Source organism: Carassius gibelio, chromosome A1, assembly GCF_023724105.1.
Source record: "Carassius gibelio isolate Cgi1373 ecotype wild population from Czech Republic chromosome A1, carGib1.2-hapl.c, whole genome shotgun sequence".
Taxonomy (NCBI): domain Eukaryota; kingdom Metazoa; phylum Chordata; class Actinopteri; order Cypriniformes; family Cyprinidae; genus Carassius; species Carassius gibelio.
The window spans coordinates 13,491,800-13,514,639 of NC_068371.1; the positions used below are offsets into that span (position 1 = coordinate 13,491,800).

The window sequence follows — 22,840 nt, forward strand, 5'->3', positions numbered from 1 at the left end:
TGCAATGGAGACCTGACTAAAGACTGTGTTTAAAGGAAAAACTTCAGTAAACATTACAGACACTGTTGTTCATTTGGCTGAAATTATGGTATAAGTGTTCAATCTATTGTTCTATCTGTGCATAATTTGTCCCCCATCAAGGAATTCAAGCATTGTCTAAACACTTTGGGATCGCCTCTGGGTGACCATGCTCTAAAGCACATGTGGAATCAATCCAATTGAGAAGCAAGACGTCATTAGTGGGGTGACAGGAAGCCTAAAAGTACACCTGGCACAGCGCATATTAGCTTTTGCTCTTCAGCAAGCGAGTTGTGGTGTGTGTATGTGTTTGCTCAAGCAGTCAGAAAAACCTTGAGGCCCCAAGTCTTCCCCCCACGCCAGTCAGAACAATGCCTGCCTTGGTGGGGAAAGCTTTTACGGCAGCAGGTCTGGCCAGTGCATGTCTGCACACCATGGTGGTGTTATAGTCGTACCAGGCTGTGGCGAGTGGGGTGGGGCCGAGAGGCGTGGGAACGAGGAGTGAGGCCAGGTGTAGTGATTGGAGATGAGCTACACCTGCGCCCCACCGCCAGTATCGAGTCCCACGTAGGAGATGGAAGGATATAAAACTGGAGCCATTATTGAGAGCCATTTCTACAGAAGCAGCGTCTGGATTGGGCTCCTGATCTTCTGAAGAGCCCTCAGATTGTTTCTCAGAGTCCACTCTCATTACGGAGTCATTGTCGACTTCCTTCTTTGCATCTATAAGATCAACAAATGGTTTGCCATGTTTTAGCTCAATTGTGGCTTCTCTGTCCTTGTTTTTGTATCGTGAATGATCTTCGTTCTGCGATGCGCTCTCTTCACTGCCAGCTGAAGAGTTCTGCCGCTTCTCCGACTACTTCTTGAAGCGTTTCTGGATTTTTCTGGGGCACCACACAAACTTGTCTTTGGGCTCAAAGTGCTGAAAGGCGTAGCGCACCAGCTTCCTGCGCTCACGCTTGTCCCGCACAGCAAACAGGAAGTAGTCGAGCACGCTGCGTTTAACGCTGCTGAGGGTCTTTCTGACGAGGGTCTCCTCCAGGAAGAAGCGCACCAGGGGGGCTTGGAAATGCTCAAAACCGAGCTCTCCCAGGCTCTTGAGTATCCTTGTGATTCGGAGATTATTGTGCATGTTTCTCTCTAGATTGGCGAATCGCTCCCTCCAGTTCTCGGCGCGCTTCACCTTCCCCCTTTCCCTGCTGAGCAGCTGTATGCTGTAGAAACCCAGCATGAGCTCATAGGAATCCAGAAGACGACTCTTAGCTTCATCGCTCTCCCTGAAGGCTTGGATTTCCTTTGTGGTGAGCTCTGCAGCCATGTAGTTGACCCCTGGCTCTCGCAGAGGAAAAAACCACTGAATGTAGGAGTGAACTCTCTCCAGCCTCTTGTAATCGGTTTTCCACTCGGTGTGAAACATCTCAATCGACACATCATCAGGTGATGATTTTATTTCATTGAGATAGAATTTTAAATTAGTCATTCTTTCTTCTGGACATTCCTCTTCACTGATGTTTGGATATCCGTGTCTGTAGTTCTGCATGTCCTTGGCCGCTCGGAGGTTTCTTGAGGAAGAGTTGGACCAGAATGCGGGCCGTGTTTTCTTGCTGCGGCCGGTGTTCTCCAGCTCGTCCCCGTCGCTCTCCGTGTACCGCGTTTCGGCACCACTGTAACGATAAAAACTTCCTATTCATTGGGAAGAAGGAGGCGGGAACCGGCGCACAATCAAAACATTTTAATAATTGAAAAATAAACACAAAACAGCACACCAGCCCCTCACGGACGACTGGTGCGCTCAAAATAAAAAGCAAACATAAAATAATGTCCCAGGCCTGGTCCTCTCTCGTCCTTCACTATAGTCGCTCCAGTTTTATATCCTTCCATCTCCTACGTGGGACTCGATACTGGCGGTGGGGCGCAGGTGTAGCTCATCTCCAATCACTACACCTGGCCTCACTCCTCGTTCCCACGCCTCTCGGCCCCGCCCCACTCGCCACATACCCCCATCGCCCCTCGCAGGCCGGGGAGTACCCTCGAGACTGCGCTCTACCCCCCCCCCCCTTCCCTCCGGGGGGGACCGCTCACGGGGACCTGCGGGAACCTGGGGGTAGGACAGACGAGGCGAGAGAAAAGGAGATGGAAGGAGGAGCGACAGGGACGAGAGAGGGGAGAGAGAAAAAAAAAAAAAAAAATTCCGGTTCCCAGACGCACTGCTGCCCGGCCCTCCACCGGCTGGGTGATCTCCTCCGCGGTGCCCGGCGGTGGCACTGGACGGCCCTCGGCGGACGGCACGACACTCCTCCGCCACCCGGTGGACGGCGACGGCTCCTCCGATTTTGGGCAGCGGCAGGAGTCCCCCGTTCCCTGCCCCTCCGGATTCTATCACGGAGGCAGCAGGCTCCGGCCCCCTGGCAAAAGGCGCCGACTCCTCCGCTCCCTCACGGACGGCAGCCGCCCCTCCATATCGTGGGCGGCCGGCAGAGAGCTCGCCCGTCCCTGGCAACTCGCTCCAGCCCACCGCCTCGAGCGTCCATGGCGGCACATACTTCGCCTGCTCGAGGGCACTGCGGATTCACCACAGCGGCGAGGGATCTTCAGCAGCGCGTCCCTCCTTCTCCCGGGTTTCGGCACCACTGTAACGATAAAAACTTCCTATTCATCGGGAAGAAGGAGGCGGGAACCGGCGCACAATCAAAACATTTTAATAATTGAAAAATAAACACAAAACAGCACACCAGCCCCTCACGGACGACTGGTGCGCTCAAAATAAAAAGCAAACATAAAATAATGTCCCAGGCCTGGTCCTCTCTCGTCCTTCAATATAGTCGCTCCAGTTTTATATCCTTCCATCTCCTACGTGGGACTCGATATTGGCGGTGGGGCGCAGGTGTAGCTCATCTCCAATCACTACACCTGGCCTCACTCCTCGTTCCCACGCCTCTCGGCCCCGCCCCACAACATGCTTAAGGACCGGAGTGAGAGCAAAGGGGTAGATTCAGGTGGATGCTCATTTTGTCATGCTCATATGGTTACATATATAACCTGAGACATTATATTGTTTGTTCAACTGTTTCTTCTATCATTCATTCTATCATTCAATCTATTGTTCTATTTATCCATCTATTGTTCTGTTGCTTTATCTTATATATTATCTATTATATCTTATATTATATCTATGACCCTTCATGGTTTTTAGTGGTTTAACTATAAAACAACACGAAATGTAAGCAATTCAGTGTTGCAAAAATCTGGAAAAAATGGCTGTGAAATCCTAGCATGACTGAAAAGCTCATATTGACACCACAAAAACCACTGAACCTCATTCTGATTCTGTGCTCACATTCAATTTCTTTGTGAGGTTGACCCTTTAAATGTGACCCATATTCAGAATGTGTAAAACTAGCCAACTAATCAGTCGTAAGGAAGCCCAATATAATTAGACTGGTTTTGAGTTCAGCTGACCCCGATCGGGTGGTTTTCTCAGGAGGAGTTTGTATAAGATATGTTCTTTTGCTCAAAACATATATAAGGAGCACAACAAAATGCAACTGTTTTTATCCCCTGCTTCACTTCTTGGTTTATTTTGCGATAATGAGCCCCTTGCTGTGTATTATGTCCTTTACTTTGTGTGTGTGAGAGAGTATATGCCTCTATTTCGAAGAAAGCAAGCCTGTAAGATAAAAATAAAGCAACAACAAAGGAGGTGAAGAAGACACTACAAGCAATTTTAGAAAGAAATTCAGAAAAAGAAAAAGATCATGTTGAAGAAAAAGAGAAGGACAGATTTGGCAGGTCACGGCTGTCACAGGTGAGCAGAGTGAGCGATCTTTCTCTGGCTGCTTACCCCTGTTCATTTATTCTGGATCAATTTTATTGAGTTTCATCAAGTGAGCTGCCAGGGACGATTGCTTGGCACAGCCGGCTAGATGGCAGATGCTGGATTCTGATTGGCAGCTGGGCCGTTCCACAGACGTCCATGCTGACTGAACATTGGCTTTGGTTTGGGAGAGAGGTATCCAAAGTAGTGCAACTGAAGCAGCGATAACTAGGTCTTTACAGACCGCAATTGCTTCTCACAGAAGTAAGAACGGATAGAGATCAGAAAAAAACACACAAAATGAAAATGAGGATGTTGTACCATGATATTATCTCAGTATGGTCTTTACCATAATAGTATACCATGGCATTCATATTCATGGCAAATCATATTTCATAGACTGTACCAGTATATTAATATTAAAGGGGGGGGGGGGGTGAAATGCTATTTCATGCATACTGAGTTTTTTACACTGTTAAAGAGTTGGATTCCCATGCTAAACATGGACAAAGTTCCAAAAATACCTCTTCCGGTTTGTCACATGTTTCTGAAAGTTTTATTCGAGTATGGGTCTGTGTGACGTTAGATGGAGCGGAATTTCCTTATATGGGTCCTAAGGCACTTCTGCCAGAAGAGTGCGCGCTCCCGTATAGCAGAGCAGAGACATTCACTGAGAGAGACCGAATTGTCACAAAAGAAGTGTGTTTTTGGTTGCCAAGACAATCCTGCACAGATTACCAAAAAAAAAACAGCATTAAGGGACCAGTGGATGGAGTTTATTTTTACAGAGCATCAACGGAGTTGTGCAAGTGTTTTTGTTTGTTCCCTACATTTCGAAGATGCTTGTTTTACAAACAAGGCCCAGTTTGACGCCGGAATTGCACATCGTTTATTTCTTAAGGATAATGCAGTCCCAACGAAAAAGGGTCACGATCGTGTGTTGGAACCGCATGCGGTGAGTAAAACTGCTTCAAATATCTCTGTGTTGATAACTTAGCTATCACCGCGTAAGCACATCAAGTAAACAACATGCGATGTTGTCATCAAACTGCACTTTCCACATGTACAGCTTAAAAAAAAAAAAAAAAAAAAAAAAAAAAAAGACGACATAAAGTGGAACTTAGTCATTTTCCAAAACTGCTAAGCAAATATATACAGTTTCAGTACATACCACATAGAGACGTCGTTGCTGATGCTGCTCTTGTTCAATTTCAGCCTCTGGATCTGATTCTGGATCATAAATATACGCTGAATCTGAGTGTTAGCCATGGTTTGTTTTGGATGTTTTTTTCCTCACGGTAATGTCATAGCTTCCAAACGCTCTCAACGCAAAAGCCTACTCGCGCTCGTGATTCTTTAGCTCCGCCCACATGTCACGCCTCCAGCCACTCGTGTTTTTTTCTGGAAAAATCGGTACAGACTATCTTTCTCTTATGAATATAATAAAACTAAAGTCTTTTTGGAGTTATGAAGGATGCAGTACTACTCTATAGGTACTCAAGATTAGCAGGATATTGAGTGAAAACGAGCATTTCATCCCCCTTTAAGACAACCATATTAATGTAGTACCAACATGTTGAATGTTATTTAGGGGGGGGGGGGGGTGAAATGCAAGTAATTGAACAAGAGCAGCAGAATCAACGACTACAGCAGGACGTCTCTTTGTGGTATGTACTGAAACTGTATATATTTGCTTAGCGGTTTTGGAAAATGACTAAGTTCCACTTTATGTTGTCTTTTTTATTTTTTTTTTTTTTTTAAGGTGTACATTCGGAAAATGCAGTTTTATGCCAACATCGCATGTTGTTTACTTGATGTGCTTATGCACCGATAGCTAAGTTAACAAGACAGAGATATTTGAAGCAGTTTTACTCACCGCCTGCGGTTCCAACACACAATCGTGACCCTTTTTCGTTGGGACTGCATTATCCTAAAGAAATAAACGATGTGCAAATCCGGCGTCAAACTGGGCCTTGTTTGTAAAACAAGCATCTTCGAAATGCAGGGGAACAAACAAAAACACTTGCACAGCTCCGTTGATGCTCTGTAAAAATAAACTCCATCCACTGGTCCCTTAATGCTGTTTTTTTTTTTTTTTTAATGGGGTGGGGGGGTGGGGTGGTGGTAATCTGTGCAGGGTTGTCTTGCCCTGGCAACCAAAAACACACTTCCTTTGTGACATTTCGCTCTCGCTCTGATCAGTGAATGTCTCTGCTCTGCTATACGGGAGCGCGCACTCTTCTGGCAGAAGTGCCCTTAGGACCCATATAAGGAAATTCCGCTCCATCTAACGTCACACAGACCCATACTCGAAATTTTTTTTCCCAAACTTGTGACAAACCGGAAGAGGTATTTTTGGAACAAAAATACTCCTTCAAACGTACAACTTCATTTTTTAAACTTTGTCCATGTTTAGCATGGGAATCCAACTCTTTAACAGTATAATAATATTATATGATTATATAAATAATTATACTTAAATATTTATTATAAATATTAATACAAAATACATTTATAAATAGAATACAAAAATAACATTTATTGTTATATAAACATAATTACTAATATATTATTTTAATATATTTTTTATTAATTTCTAATACAAATACAGTGTTTCCCACAGGATTTTTTGAGACTTAATGAGATTAATTAGAAAAGTTACGATGTCAGGTTTGCGTTCACCATGGATCTGTTCTACTCTTTGAACTTTCACATACTGTAAACAACTGAATGGCAAAAAAAAAGCTGTTCTCATTTTTTCTGTTGTCATACATAAAACATATATAAATAGTGACTAAACATGACCTATTAATATCCAGGAGTAACTCTCACTTTACTCCTTAAATCCTGATTTATAAGAGCGACATTTTCTGATAAAATCAACATAGCTCTATACTAAAGAGCGACCATATGTGGAAGGTTTGGCTATATTTCTTTTTTGTTTTTTGCCTCATGCAGCACACTGCCTGTGTCTGAGTAACAAACTGCACATCAACAGGCGAACTATGTTCATGTTTATAAGCCCAAAAAGTCCGTAAGAGACTTGGAAGCTTGGAAACAGTTTTATACTCATTTACTGATGAGTCTGCTGCGGTACGGCCAGCTGAACACGCTGGTTCTCTGCCGCTCACTGCACAGAACAGAGACCGAGAAAAACGACACTGTGCTGGGGAAGTCAGACCAAATCTTACAACTGAACTGAACCATAGCTAAGGTTTATCCCAAAAAGTTGCTAGGTTTGTCAGTATGTACCTTTTATGGAAAAAAAAAATGCTAAAAGGATCTGAAAGTTGCAAAATATAGTGCTAAAGTCACACTCTTATGTGTGAGGTGTGGGAGCTGATGGCAGGGGGCGGCGGATATTTGTGGCGGTCAACATGGATATTGTGGTGGGCTGCCACAAATAAAGCAATGTATAGGGGAACCCTGAAATACCCTTTTAAATATTTTTGTGTACTGACCTCAAATATCATCTCGTTTGTGTGACCTAGTTTGAATTAACTGAATTTGAATTAATCACAGGACATAAGTTCACTCACACAAGGGCCTGCACGTAATTATAAAAAAATAAAAATAAACTTAATGACCTCAGTGTCTGAATTTCTCGCTGTTCACATTGGGATGCAGGCAGCTCTGTGAATGTTTATGTGCTTATTAGACTGCTGATGGTGATTTGTACACACTTTGGACACACTGACGGTCAATATGACCTTTTCTCTCAGGACTAGCACTGATGATGACTCTATGAGCCTAGAAGGTATGTTTGTTTGTGTCCCGTGAGGTAAATAAGGGCCAGACAGCTGTCTTCAGTCAGTCAGTACAACATGACCTTGTTTTTAGGACACAGGGAAAGCCATCTGGAGTCCTGCATGCCTTTAAACAACAAGATACTTTGATATAATGAATTTACCTTACATTTGTCCTTTCTCTTTGGAGTGTTACAAGCTCTTGGTTCATGAAGAAGATCTGTAAAGTTGCAAAGTCTCAAATCCAAAGAGATATTCTTTATCAAAGTTAAGACTCTGCCACACCCCCCTAAAATGGCTCGTTCTAACACGCCCCCACATGTCTATGTCACTATGTGGAAATATTTGCGTAATGCCACCCAAATGTTCACACTAAAAAGCCGTGGTTTCAGTAACCGCAGTTAATGTTGAAGCAGCCATGTCAGGGAGATGCTGTGTGTATCTAGGTGAAAGCAAAAGCACTTTATTTGGCCTTCCAAAAGCAGATGCATTAAGAAATCTTTAAGATTACATACAACAGAAAAGGAATGCATTTTATGGATGACCATTACATGAACCCAGGAGAGGAGGCAATTCCAACTTTGCTACGGCAATCTGGTGCTCTGAATCAACTTCTGTAAGTATGTTTTGTTATTAGTTTAGGTATTTGTTATTGACGGTTCAAATGCTGAGTTTAGCGTGTTGTGTGTGTGAGCGTGTGTGTGTGAGAGAGAGAGAGAGATGGGGTCACACAGTGGAGTCAGCTGTCTTAACCGTCCATGGCTTGTGTACTGCAAACACATACGAGCTTCATCACTGTGTCTGTCCCACCACTCTGTTCCCCTTTTGGGCTTGAACTGATGGTAAAACTAAAGACATTATTAACTGTATTTATATTTATTGGGAAAGATAAAGATTGCGATTATGGAAAGGGGCATTTTATTTTCTATGAGTGCTTGCTGTGTTAGACCAATCACCATGCACTGGGTCAGTTGGCCAATTAGAGCAGATTGCGCTTGTCAGAAGGCGGTACTTTATAGAAAACAACGTTTGAGAGAGGCGGGGCATAGAGGACCTACAATAATGTACAGTATTTGAAAAATAATGTGTTTTTTGAAGATTAAAGCATGTCAACATATTCTATTAACACAAAATACACAATATAACGATCTTTAAAAAATCATATGACCCCTTTAATTAAATAGTTTACTCTTATTTATTCACTAACATGACAGTATAACTTGTATTAATTTGTTTCCTCTCTGGAACGCAGTTGAAGAAATTTGGGATTTAAGGAAGATTAGGGATAAGAACTTGTCACTTCAAAAAGGGCACATAAGTATCATACAAACAAATATAATCCATATGGCACTATATTCCAAACCAATAATGCATGATAGCTTTACATTATGTGAGGAACAGACAAACATTTCAATGAAAATCTTCACATCCAGTAAGCTGTAGACTGCTGTGACTGCATTATTTGAATCACTTCAGAAAGGGATCGGTTTGATTCGTGAACAAATCATTCAGATTTCTGTTAACTGGATAAATCGATTTATTGGGAAGATCTGATTCAAAACGATTCATTCATGAATCATCGCATTCACTAGGTGAGCAGATGGAGCTTTGCAGCAAATAACAAATTAAAATATATACCTTACATAAAGATATCATATGTACTGTCAATGATAATTACTTGCCAGGATACGTTTCAGTGTGACTTGAAAGAAAGGCAGCTTTGGAATGACATGAAGTGTGAGTAAATACGTTTAGCATGCACAAAAGACTTGCCTCGATGGTTGGATTGATGGTTATTAATTTTTCATATAATAACATACAGGGATTGCAACAGTGCTTTGAAAGCAAAGACTGAGAAATGGTTTGATGTGACTAAGAAATAACCTGGTATGAATTTGATCTTCTTAATGTTCTGAATCCTAGAACGCTTTTTCAGTTTCCTACTTAGCCCTGTCCTCCGTGAGATCTCATTGGTCTAAAATATCTCTGCTCGTTCTCCACGAAACATTTCATTCTCTTATTGGGCTGTGATTGTGTCATGCCTTGCAGTGGCAGCTAGTTCAGCATAAATGAGATTTATGCCCCTTCATACTCTTCGAATGAACAAACATGCCAAGCATTGCTTTTGGTTTTACATCGTCCAGTTTAATCCTGCGTCTTTATGGCTTTGATAAGACGTGTTGATTCACGCCTCATTTAGTCAGACTCCAGCAAACGGTTTGTTAATGAACTTTCATCCAGTCAAAAGCACCTGATGAAAAGCAAACGCCAGTTGCTTCATCAAATACTGTTTCAGTCTAAACAAATCAGGCTCAGAATAACACTGCTGTCTCGTTTAGAGAACATTTAACATTCCGACGTGGGATTTCCAAATGTTACTGTGTTCGTCTTGTTAGCGAAGCCGCTTTAAAGACATCTGTGCATCTGAAAATATCTCAGCTATTTATTTGTGTTCCAGGAAATTTTTATGGTGTTTACCTCCTCTGTTGCCAATGTGATTTAGTGGGGCCATTTTTCACAAATCATAAATGTTTAATGACACATTTACGAGAGCAGGGACAGCTTATAGACTGTGACATTAATCTGATTTTTTTTTTTTTTTTTTTTTTATCAATCGGTGCTCATATCCAGTAAACGCTTTTCCCCCTCACAGGTTTTTTTTTTTTTTTTTTTTTTTTTTTTTTTTTGTGAGATATATGAGAAAATGAATTACTGAACTTTTGTGCAATTTGTGTAAATTTTTAACTAGCAGATTGATGCATGTTAATGTATGAATGTATGTATGTGTGTGCGTGTGTGTGTGTATACAGAATAAAAAATAGCTGATCTTCGACTTGAAGTTGTTACTGCTTGTAACAGATTTCCTGATACTGATAATTATCATTATTATTTATTTATTTAGATTTTTGATTTTTTTGCAACAGATTGTTCACAATTTTTCATTGTAAACTGTTTCTGTGAACATACAAAATCATTTTCAGTGTCACATAAGTGGAATGTATTAATTTGTTTCTGGATTCCTCATTGTGTTCTCGCAATAGCTATTTAATTAGAATACCAAAACAAACAAACAATACCTTCCAAAACCGTCCTTGATCCCCCACTACCCAAGAGGCCATCAGTTTCATTCACTGTCAGGCCTGTTATCTCAAATGTCGGTGGCCTATATTTGCATGTATGCTGTGTTTTGCGAGGTCACGTCTGGCTTCCCTGGAGGTGAATCTACTTCCTTTACAAATCAGCCTAATCCTGGAGGCGTCCTGATCAGCCTGCTTTTCCCCCGAGGAGCCGCTAGATAAGCAGCCAGGAGTCCCAGGCTCCAACATTGTTAATTACACAAGAGAAAGTGGAGCGATCACATAAGATATGCAGAACAGGAGGAACAGTGATGTGGCTTTAAAATCGCGTCTCTCCAGCTGTTTTTTGCTGTCAAAGGTGGGGCTGGACATGACAGATAGTGGCCCCCTGAGACCCTGATTGATTTAGGAAATACGTGACGGAGTTTTACACATCGGAATGTCCCTGTTTGCTTATACATTAACACTTATGCAAAGGGCACCTCTGTTTCATGCTTATCTGTCTGTGATTGTAGACCTGTTTTAATGCATCATGGATGTATGACAGCTCATATAAACAAGATAATGTACAGATATTGAAATGCCATGATTTACTGTGCTATGTTGCTTTTTATATTATTCAACCTCTCTTGAGTGTAAACACAGATAGATAAGTAGACACAAAGTAAGAGCATAGCAGAACAACATAAACGTCTTTCAGTGGTAAGGTTGTGAATTGATAATTAAATTTTTATACTGGCACTAGTTGATTTTCATGACATTTAATGGCTGCTGAAAATTCAGTGTTGCATCACAGGGATGAATAACGTTTTAACATATATTCGAAAATAAAATTATTATTTTAAATTGTAATAATATTTCACAATATTCCTGATTTCAGTTTAATTTTGAACACATAAATGATAAATAAATGCTAGGTGAGAGTAAAATACAGTAACTAATAATTCCAGACCTTTGAATGGTGCTGGATATTGCTATCTATTCTTAAGTAAATCATGGAAAACCTGGAAATATAAAAAAAAAAGTTTCAACATTTTACAGGGAAACGGGCGAAGCATGGAAATGCTACCGTAAATATTTCATTCTCATTTGTAAGTCGCTTTGGATAAAAGCGTCTGCTAAATGAATAAATGTGCATGTAAATGTTTCATCCCTTTATTCAGCCTCCTCAAGGGAATCACATGCAACTGTGGTGGGAGTTTTAATTGGCTGGTTGCATTGCAGGAAAACCTCCCAGTGCATGTCCTACTGAAATCTTCATATGTGTGCACGGCAAGGTGCACGTGCTCTGCCTAGAGCTCTTTGCCTTAGCTAATGGAGTTATTGATCATTTTGACACAGCCGACACTTCTATAAGCCCCAAGAAAGGCCCACTCAAAGTGTAGCGCATCATAACCGGAATGCATTTAGATTACTTCATTGCAGCTCTGAGCGGCCAGTGCCTGCAGAAGATAGCATGCTCAAATGTCCCGTCATTGCTGGCCTTTAAAGGACACTTTAAATATATATATATTTGTCACAAAACTCTTTATGCTGCTTCTCTTTTTCCTTTTCCTCAACCCAGCTACCAGATTGGCGTGAGCACTGGCTTCAGGTGTAGAAAAATTCCATTGGCCAACGTGATGAGGTGCCAGCAAGGAAATTCAAGTTCTTCTGAGAAGTAATGAATCAATCTGAATGTAATCTCTATACTGGCTTTAGAGGTTATGGAGAACTGTCCCACAGAAAGGCCGTAGCCACTGGCAAGTATATAGAGTAGAGTTCTCTAGTGTTGATTGACAGCCTTTCCTATAAAACACAGTCTTATAAACACAGTTTAGATATGTTTGGAGTAATTGGTTATTTCACTAATCCCGTTGGTTATTTGGAAAGGTGCATGGTTATCTGTTTCATTCATTCATTTCGTAATATGGGTTTTTGATTGATTGATTCATTTATTTGATTAGTTGGATGGATTATATATATATATATATATATATATATGTATGTATGTATATATATATATATATATATATATATATATATATATGTATGTATGTATGTATATATATATATATATATATATATATATATATATATATATATATATATATATATATATATATATATATATATATATATATATATATATATTCAAGTTGTGTATGTAATGTCATTCAGTCCAGTCTATGGAGTCTATGGAGATGTATTTCAAAATAAGAAAACAACAAATGTCGAGCTTTCTGTTTGCTTTCTCTATTATGTTATTGAGGCATAAGCTGTAGATAATAGTTAGTTGATATCGAGTAATGGACCTTAAATAAAGTGTGATCAGCCAATGTATAATGATATCTCTAGATTATACTGATGAAATGTCTGAGAAAGTGTTCTTTTTTGAGCCAAAAATGTATGCGGTTTTGTCCATTATTTGAAATGCGGTCTTTTAAGACCTAAAAAGCCATGCATTCAATTTGCACATTTGCTTTTCAAACTAATTTAATAACATAAGCACAGTAAGTGACAATTTACAGTCAGCCAGTCATAAACACAAAATAAACCCTGACAAGACCATGACATGAAGAGGCTAATGAACAAATATATAATTTAATAAATAGACATAAAATAACCATATATACATCATTCTGATATCATACCACTACATAACCAATTACTAAATAAATGCATGGTCATAAACTATGATGAGAAATAATAAGTTTTGAATAGAAAGTTGACTACTGTTGTGCAAAAAAAAAGTTATATTGCTTGAAATCGTGTGTGTGTGTGTGTGTGTATATATATATATATATACCAAAGCCTATATCTTCCTGCAAAGCTAATATAAATCAGAATCAAATCTGACTGCTGACCTGTAGTTTGTATGCTGTACTTCATGTTCAGATCATTCTGAACTCTCCACCCTGTAGAACAAATCAATGTACCTGTAGCCAGCATCATAATTAAGGCTTTGACGAAGCTCTATCATTTACAGACTCAGGGCTAATAGGCTTGTCAGACTGTACGATAAATCAGCCATCAGCCACGTCAGACCCAAGTTCTTTCCCAAAGCTGCCCGCCGCAATCAACCTCTGTCAAATAAAAGCCGCTTTGTTTCATGCCTTGGGGAAACGGGTGGAGATTAGGTCTTTGATTGACATGAAGTGCGTCAAAAGGCACTCTTGTGTTGTTAGAAAGCAAAACAATTATATATCATCTCATCTAGTCTGTGCTCTTACTTATTACTTATTAATTAATATGCTGACATATAGCCACCAAAGACAATTAAAAAGGTTGTTCATAACGGATATATTGATATATCATATCCAGCAGCTGACCTGTAGTTTGTATTGTGCACTCCACCCTATGAAACAAATCAATGTACTGTACCTGCAGCCAACATCATAATTAAGGCTTTGACGAAGCTCTTTCATTCACAGACGCAGGGCTTATAATCTTGTCAGACTGAACGATAAACAAGCCATCAGGCAAGTTAGACGTCATAATCTTTTCATTTATTGCATTGAAATAAAATAACTTGTATGCAATCTCCCATCACTGGTTTGCCAAAGGTTTATTAGTGCAGCTGTGTTTAGTTTTAGTCTGTTAGCATAAAGAATAAAGACAAAAATATAAAGCAAGGTTACACTTTATTTCGATAGTCCACTTTAGATATTCTACTGACTATAAGTAACTTTGTAACTACATGTTAACTACATATCAACTAAATCTCAGAAATTTGCAACTACATGTCTACTAACTCTCAGAGTACACTGTTAGGGTAGGTTTAGGGTTAGTGTTAGGGGTAGGTTTAGGCTTCGTATTAGTTGACAATAAGTTGACAAAGAAAGTGTTAGACGATATTAAGCAGACAGTCTACTAATACTCTGCTAACTGCTAGTTGACATGTAGTTGCAAAGTTACTTACTGCTAGTAGAGTGTCTAAAGTGGACTATCAAAATAAAGTGTTACCTAAAGCAATTTTGTGAAATTCTGAATAAAATTGTATGCCAAATAAACATTTAGTGATGAAAGCTCCATCCGGTTGGAGAATAAACTGAACATAATAATAATAATAATAATTCCTTACATTTATATAGCGCTTTTCTAGACACTCAAAGCGCTTACATAGTCAGGGGGTATCTTCTCATCCACCACCAGTGTGCAGCATCCACCTGGATGAACATCCTGTTATAAGATGGTTTGCAGAACATGAAAAGAGAAAGGTTTCACTGTTTCTAGTTGAATGGCCTTTATTAGGTGTTTTTAATGCTCAAAAGTTGCTCTTTCATGATTTAATGGATCTCAGTTAAGTTTCTTTCAAGTAACAAGTTTGTCTCAGATTTTCTCCTAAATATATTTAGGCAAAAAACTAATATAAGAATTGCAGTTTGAGAAGGTTTTGTTCTGGTCTGTATTTTTATTTTATTTTTTTCCTCTAAGAAGATCAAACTGAGTAGATATTAAAGGGATCTCGTATGATTTGTCATGTAATAGCATCTAAGGAGCCATTTACACAACATAGTTTTCAATTTAAATCAAAGAGCCCAATCCTGTAGACAGGGATGGTTTTGACAATGTTGTCATATGTATGCAAAACTTCTGAAAAATGTAAAGGAACATTTCTGTTTTGTAGTATGTCATTGTTGAGTAAACGTACTAGGGTTAATAGATGTCTACAAATTTAGCACCGGACGATGAAACAACGGATGATTCCTAACACCATGTCTATATCGGATGCGAGCAGTGCGGCACGACAATAGAACCACTGATCTATATTAGAGATTCATTATATATAGATCATAATAGAACTTCTTATAATCAGTGATGCTGTCTACACTGGATGCGGCGCGGCATGACACGACAAATCCCTGACAGTAAACTGCCGCCATGTTCAATTTATGACTCAGATTTCTAATTATTTTCAACGGTTTCTTTGTCATGTCCACGTTTCTTTGTCAACTGTCGCATTCTGTGTAGACACTGTGTAAGGAGAGATGACTGAGGATGATGGCAAATGATTTGCATATCCTCAAAACACAGACAAACATAATCTTGTAAAATGTGTGGTACTGTAAGTACTGCCGCTCCATAATATAAACTAGAGTAAATGCGATTGCGAATCTCAAAAGTGATAGTTAAGCTAAAAAGTGTTTGTGCATTCAAAGGAGGGCAGGGGGGTCACGGAGATCACGATGCCGGTGCAACATCATGATGTCTAGCGGGCCAACCCTAAAACGTACCCTAGCATTCATTATTTTTTTTTTTACTTTGGAAACAATCCCTGGCAGTTTGACGGCATTCGAGAGACGATTCGCCAATATGCCCTTCATGACTGACAGTCAATGGTGGTCTGTCATAATTTTTAGTCTGTTATTACAGCAACAAAGAGTGTCCCATGAACTGCCCGCTAATAGTAGCTTTAGTGACAGTAAATGTCAAGCAGAGGCCTACAAAGTATACATTAGGGCACATGGTCAAGGCCAAGGCAACAGAAATTTGTAGACCTTAACCTGTTTACAAGCTAGTGGCCCTTTAAAGTGTTGTTATATTTAAGTAGATTGTCACTTTCTTCTCTGGATCTTATTGGATATAATTAAAGTGCTGCATTTTTTCATCGATGTTGTCCTTAAAAATTCCCATTATTTGTAAGGATTGTTGGGTCAGCACCATCTACCCTCTTTGTCTTCAAATGAAGACGAATAGCTTTTTTCTGATCTGACCGGAATCTCTGCAGCAGATTCCAATGGCACATTAATAATATATTAAAGTATTATTATTCTGCTCAAGAGAAACAGCCAGTGTCTCAGTTTAAAGGGATCATATGATGCTTTTTTTAAAGATCATTATTTTGTATATTTGGTGTAAAAAAATATGTTGACATGCTTTAATGTTCAAATGTTTTTCAAATACTGCATATTATTGTAAGTCCTCTATGCCCCGCCTCTCTCAAATGCGTAGTTTTCTACAAAGTCCCGCCTTTCGACCAAGCGCAGTCTGCTCTAATTGGCCAACTGACCCAGTGCATGGTGATTGGCCAAACACTGCAAGCACTCGTCAGAAATGTAACGCCCCTTTCCATAATTGGGAGCTTCAACTTTAAAAATAAATGTAAAGACAATTAATAATGTCCTTAGTTTTACCATCAGTTCAAGCCTGAAAGGGGAACAGAGTGGTGTGACAGACACAGTGATAAAGCTTGTATGTGTTTGAAGTAGACAAGCCACAGACGGTTAAGACAGCTGACTCCACTGTCTCTCTCTCTCTCTCACACACACACACACACACACACACACACACACACACACACACACACACACATAAACACCCGTAAGTAATCTTAAATATTCCTTAATGCATCTACTTTCGGAAGGCCAAATAAAGTGCTTTTGCTTTTGCCTAGATACAGCATCTCCTTAGCATGACTGCTTCAACACTAACTGCAGTTAACTGAAACCACACCTTCTTTCTTTGCGTGAACATTTGGGCAGCATTACACAAAAATTTCCAGGTAGTAACATAAACATGTGGAGGCTTGTTTGAATAAGCCGTTTTAGGGGGCGTGGCAAAGTCTATCCCAAAGAATATCTCTTTGGATTTGAGACTTTAGTCTTCGCAACTATACAGATCTTCTTCATGCACCAAATGCTTGTAACAATCCAAAGAGAAAGGAAAATTTTAAATTGCATCATATGACTCCTTTAAGAGCGTAGTTGTTGTTGTTTTTCTTCGCACCAAAATGGCACAGAAAATTTTATTTTTATCTATATTTTTATTTTATTTTTATTTATTATTATCTAAAATAATATTGAATTATCGATTTTTACTTTTTAACTTAAAAATAAATTGCATTTATGTGATTGGTGAAATTGTTTAATAGTAAAAATATTTAATTATTTGTAATGTGTAAATGTCAAACGTAAGCAATAATTAATAATTCGCCTTTTATTTTCATAAAAATTTAAGCCTGTTGCCAAATGTCTACATAACATAAATATAATACATAACATAAATTCACTTCTAGCACAATTTTGGGGATGTGATAATACAAAATTTTCTGACATTTACTGTGGTACAGTAATATGTATATATGTAAAATACCATAAAATATGCATGTAAATACCATGGTGCATTCATAACAGCATTTTAAGATATCACAGTAATGCCATGTTATCTCATCACTGTACAATGATAATACCACAGTTCTTTTTGTAAGGCAGGTCGTAGTGTTGTGCAGTGCTTAGATTACTGCACCACTCAATACCACACAAAAGCCTTTACAAGTATCCTGAATTATAGAACACACGTATAGAGTCTTTCTGACCATTTCATGATGTGCAGTTCTGTTTTTATAAAGATCTGATTCGGACATCAAACTTAAAATGAAATTTAAGCCCTGTCTCAAGAGCTCAGAAAAGCCGAATTGGATTTTTGAGTTGTACCTGAGAAGGGTGCTTTATAAGAAAAAAAGAGGCATTACTTTAACTTTTGTTTGAATCTCAGCTACGTGTCTCAACAGTTCTTCCACTGTCCTTCACTTTCCTCTTTATTCTTCTGGGGTGCTTTAGCTGAAATAATGACAAAGATATTCTCCGTCAGTCTCCATTTAAAGAAAGAGAATTTGAAATCAATACCCTATGTGTTTGTGTAATTGTTTGTCTTGTATATTATGTGAGGGTCATGTACACTTGTGCATGAATTGACAGAAGTCAAACTACCTCAATGCTATTTGACAAGCATATCAGACTTTCTGCACATGCACACTGAAACTACAATACACTCCTGCACATAAATCAATGTTTGCAAGCCATTTAATTCAGTTATGTGTAAGAGTACAGTCTTGGTAACTCAGATTTCACACATTTTGAAATTTGAAAAAAAAAATAATAATAATAATAATGACTCATAATCATAAAGTTAGTCACTTCTGTTGTTCCTGAATGAACGAACCAGTGTTTTGAATAAATCTCTAAAGTGAATGAATCAATGTTGTACCCATAAAATCAGTCACATGTTCCATTCCTGAATTAATCACTGTTTTGAACATTTTAGTTGGAGGGAATGATTCCGTGATTAATTATAAAAACTTTTTTTTTTTTTTCTTTTTTATCATGAATGAATCAGTCTTTTGAATGAAACATTTCAGTCATTGAATTAATGATGCACTCAAAAGGTGCTGTCAATTTCTGTAATTTTTCATTGCTTATGTAACCGGCAGAAAAAAAACAAAAAAAAAACAAAAAAAAAAACACTAATTGTTGCAACACACTACTGCATATATCTCTATATTGCACATAGCTCGTAAACTTCTGTGTCTAAAACTGCTTTTATGTTTTATTTTTTTATTTTTATTTAATTATTTATTTATGTAGTTTTGAAGCTTGATATAGCCCACTTTCCATTCACATTCATTGTATAGATAAAGCAGCTTAGACATCCTGCTAAACTTTCTGTAATATATAATGATTTAAATGTTGGGTCGAACTATTCCTTTAATTTTGCTACCATTAATTTTATCAGCATTTTTTCTCTTTAAATAATAAAGGAAGACTGTAGCCAAAAAATTCAAGAATTACCATAAAATTAATAATTTAGAAAATAATAATAATAATAATTCACTTAAAAATGTCAGAATGTGTGTGTTTTAATAACTTATTTTGTATTAGAATAGTTCTTCATGTATGTGCTGCTAAATGGTTCATGACTGATCTTTTCCTCTTTTGGATGTTACTGTTGATATTTCAGTGACATAAAGATTGCAATGCCAAAAGCAAAGCTATTTCCTGGGAGACAACCCAGAGAGAGACCTTAGAAATGTAGCTGGGATTCACAAAATCTTCACACAAGATGGCAGTCTTTAAACAGTGCTCCTCCAGAGATATAAATTTCACTTTCAGGTGTTCGAATCATTCCTAATCTTTTTTAGCAAGCTCTTCACAAATGTATAAAGTCATCTCAAAAACAAATGGAATTGAAGAACTTCAAATTAGCATGAACAGCAGTGGAAGCGATGTTTTGGTTACTAATAAACATCAGAATCAGTTTCATTCCTGATATTTATGGAGATGATTTCTCTGTTTAAATAAACTCAGTGACCAGCATGCTTGTCACACCTGCTGAGACAAAGTCTTGCTCTGCAGTGAAGCATAATGAGAAAATGAGATTTTAGAGGGTGAAGTGGTAATTTTACTAATGATAGCTGCTTTTTGCGATGGTCTTTCATTAGAGCAGTTAGCACTACTGGGTGCACCTTAGATTACATAATTAATATTCATGAGCCAAGCTGATAAGTGCTACATTATGCTCACATTTCAGATAATTTCTATGCCTCTGGTTAGAAGCAATAATGAACTAGAGAGGTTTGCCTGGCAGATACATAGATGCATTCAGATTAGGATAATTATTCTACTATGCCTGGTCATTTTACACCTTTTTTTTTCCTTATTTTATTTTTTATTTTAAATATTTTTTTTTTGCACTTTCAAACGTTTCGTGTGTTTGAAAAGTTGCACAAAAGCTGGATTGTGAAGTTTCAACCACTGCAGGTAGCCAACTAACCTCAGGCAGTCAATCAAACCGTAGAGGAACACTGAGGATTCCTTGAGGAACAATGCACCTCACCGTTAGAGGAGAACGTGGGCATTCTACAGATAAGAGGCAGAACATTTTTACCTCAGTGAGATAAAGGTCTTCTGTGCTGCAGGCTTTCTGGTTATGGTCGGAAAGAAAATTAGAGAAGGGTAACATATATTTGCTACAGGCCTGACTGAAAGTAATTTATGCATTTGAAGCATGCTGCTGTTTTTGTATTATTTCTTTTTCTGCCTGCGAGCCTCAGGAGAAACATTCAAAACACTTTTTTATAGTAAAGGACATATACCATACAAGGGTAATAGATTGAGGTTATTGTGAAGAAACAATTTTATTGTGAAATGCATATATATATATATATATATATATATATATATATATATATATATATATATATATATATATATATATATATATAAGAAAAAAAAGCATAAAATATCCATTTTGAATCAAACATTGCTTTCCATTGACTGTGTTTGTAGTAGCATCATATACTAATGCATTTATTTATTTATTTTTTTGTTTTTTGATAGTATGCAGTATGCAAGGATAAATTATTTGAATCATTAGTATATGTACATACAATATGTTTTGTTATCATACATTAATGCATTTATTTAAGGTTTTGTTGTGAGAGGTAGCAAAAATCTAATGGTGGATTTTATGGTGTATCTAACCTAAATCCGTTTAGTACTTCGTGGTCTGAACTGCAAAGGAAATGCATTTTTTTTACAAACCCTATCCAAACCACTTTCATATGTGGTTTGATATCTAAATAGAGTCAATAAAAAATAAGTTACTGTAACATGATCCCAATATGTTGCATGTTTAATTCAGCGAATTGCGTCCATATGTCATACCTTTGGAATTTAAATTTTCTTTAAAAATATTGTTAATTTTACAGTCTGTTTAAAAAATGGGCCTAGAAAGAGAAAATTGTGATTAGTATCACTTCTGAATAACATCTAATTATAATTTTGGAAATAAATATGTTTATGTTGTATTTTAAGCATTTATTTTGTATAAAAAAAGGAATTGAATTGAATTATGTAGTTGAATGCATTGCATTGTGGGATAAAGTATCCAGAACAATGTGCTATGATTGAATACTGAACATGTTGGAAAATGTAGTTGGTCGTCCATGCATACAATTTTTTTTTTTTTTTTTTTTTTTTTAAATCCTGCATTCTAAGTATGTCATTCTGAATCCATTCGCAATTAGGTAATATTTTCACTTGTACTTTTTCTTATTATTATTTATTTTATTTTTTTGTGAATTTGAGGTGGCCTCTAAGCGTTGGTTTAGAGAGGTTTGCCTGGCAGATACATAGATGCATTCAGATTAGGATAATTATTCTACTATGCCTGGTCATTTTACACCTTTTTTTTTCCTTATTTTATTTTTTATTTTAAATATTTTTTTTTTGCACTTTCAAACGTTTCGTGTGTTTGAAAAGTTGCACAAAAGCTGGATTGTGAAGTTTCAACCACTGCAGGTAGCCAACTAACCTCAGGCAGTCAATCAAACCGTAGAGGAACACTGAGGATTCCTTGAGGAACAATGCACCTCACCGTTAGAGGAGAACGTGGGCATTCTACAGATAAGAGGCAGAACATTTTTACCTCAGTGAGATAAAGGTCTTCTGTGCTGCAGGCTTTCTGGTTATGGTCGGAAAGAAAATTAGAGAAGGGTAACATATATTTGCTACAGGCCTGACTGAAAGTAATTTATGCATTTGAAGCATGCTGCTGTTTTTGTATTATTTCTTTTTCTGCCTGCGAGCCTCAGGAGAAACATTCAAAACACTTTTTTATAGTAAAGGACATATACCATACAAGGGTAATAGATTGAGGTTATTGTGAAGAAACAATTTTATTGTGAAATGCATATATATATATATATATATATATATATATATATATATATATATATATATATATATATATATATATATATAAGAAAAAAAAGCATAAAATATCCATTTTGAATCAAACATTGCTTTCCATTGACTGTGTTTGTAGTAGCATCATATACTAATGCATTTATTTATTTATTTTTTTGTTTTTTGATAGTATGCAGTATGCAAGGATAAATTATTTGAATCATTAGTATATGTACATACAATATGTTTTGTTATCATACATTAATGCATTTATTTAAGGTTTTGTTGTGAGAGGTAGCAAAAATCTAATGGTGGATTTTATGGTGTATCTAACCTAAATCCGTTTAGTACTTCGTGGTCTGAACTGCAAAGGAAATGCATTTTTTTTACAAACCCTATCCAAACCACTTTCATATGTGGTTTGATATCTAAATAGAGTCAATAAAAAATAAGTTACTGTAACATGATCCCAATATGTTGCATGTTTAATTCAGCGAATTGCGTCCATATGTCATACCTTTGGAATTTAAATTTTCTTTAAAAATATTGTTAATTTTACAGTCTGTTTAAAAAATGGGCCTAGAAAGAGAAAATTGTGATTAGTATCACTTCTGAATAACATCTAATTATAATTTTGGAAATAAATATGTTTATGTTGTATTTTAAGCATTTATTTTGTATAAAAAAAGGAATTGAATTGAATTATGTAGTTGAATGCATTGCATTGTGGGATAA

General features: G+C 37.5%; 2 protein-coding genes across 2 annotated transcripts in view; one reads left to right on the forward strand and one right to left on the reverse strand.

The window, feature by feature from the left end:
* Positions 1-22,840, forward strand: part of LOC127996972 (glypican-5-like) — a 235,815-nt gene that overhangs the window by 137,093 nt on the left and 75,882 nt on the right. The window lies entirely within an intron of this gene.
* Positions 713-21,816, reverse strand: LOC127967194 (opioid growth factor receptor-like). The gene is made up of 3 exons (XM_052568312.1): positions 21,795-21,816; positions 20,209-20,275; positions 713-1,685 (listed from the first exon to the last, which is right to left on the reverse strand). The coding sequence occupies exons 1-3, from the start codon at positions 21,814-21,816 to the stop codon at positions 878-880; spliced, it is 897 nt and encodes a 298-aa protein (XP_052424272.1). The 3' UTR covers positions 713-877.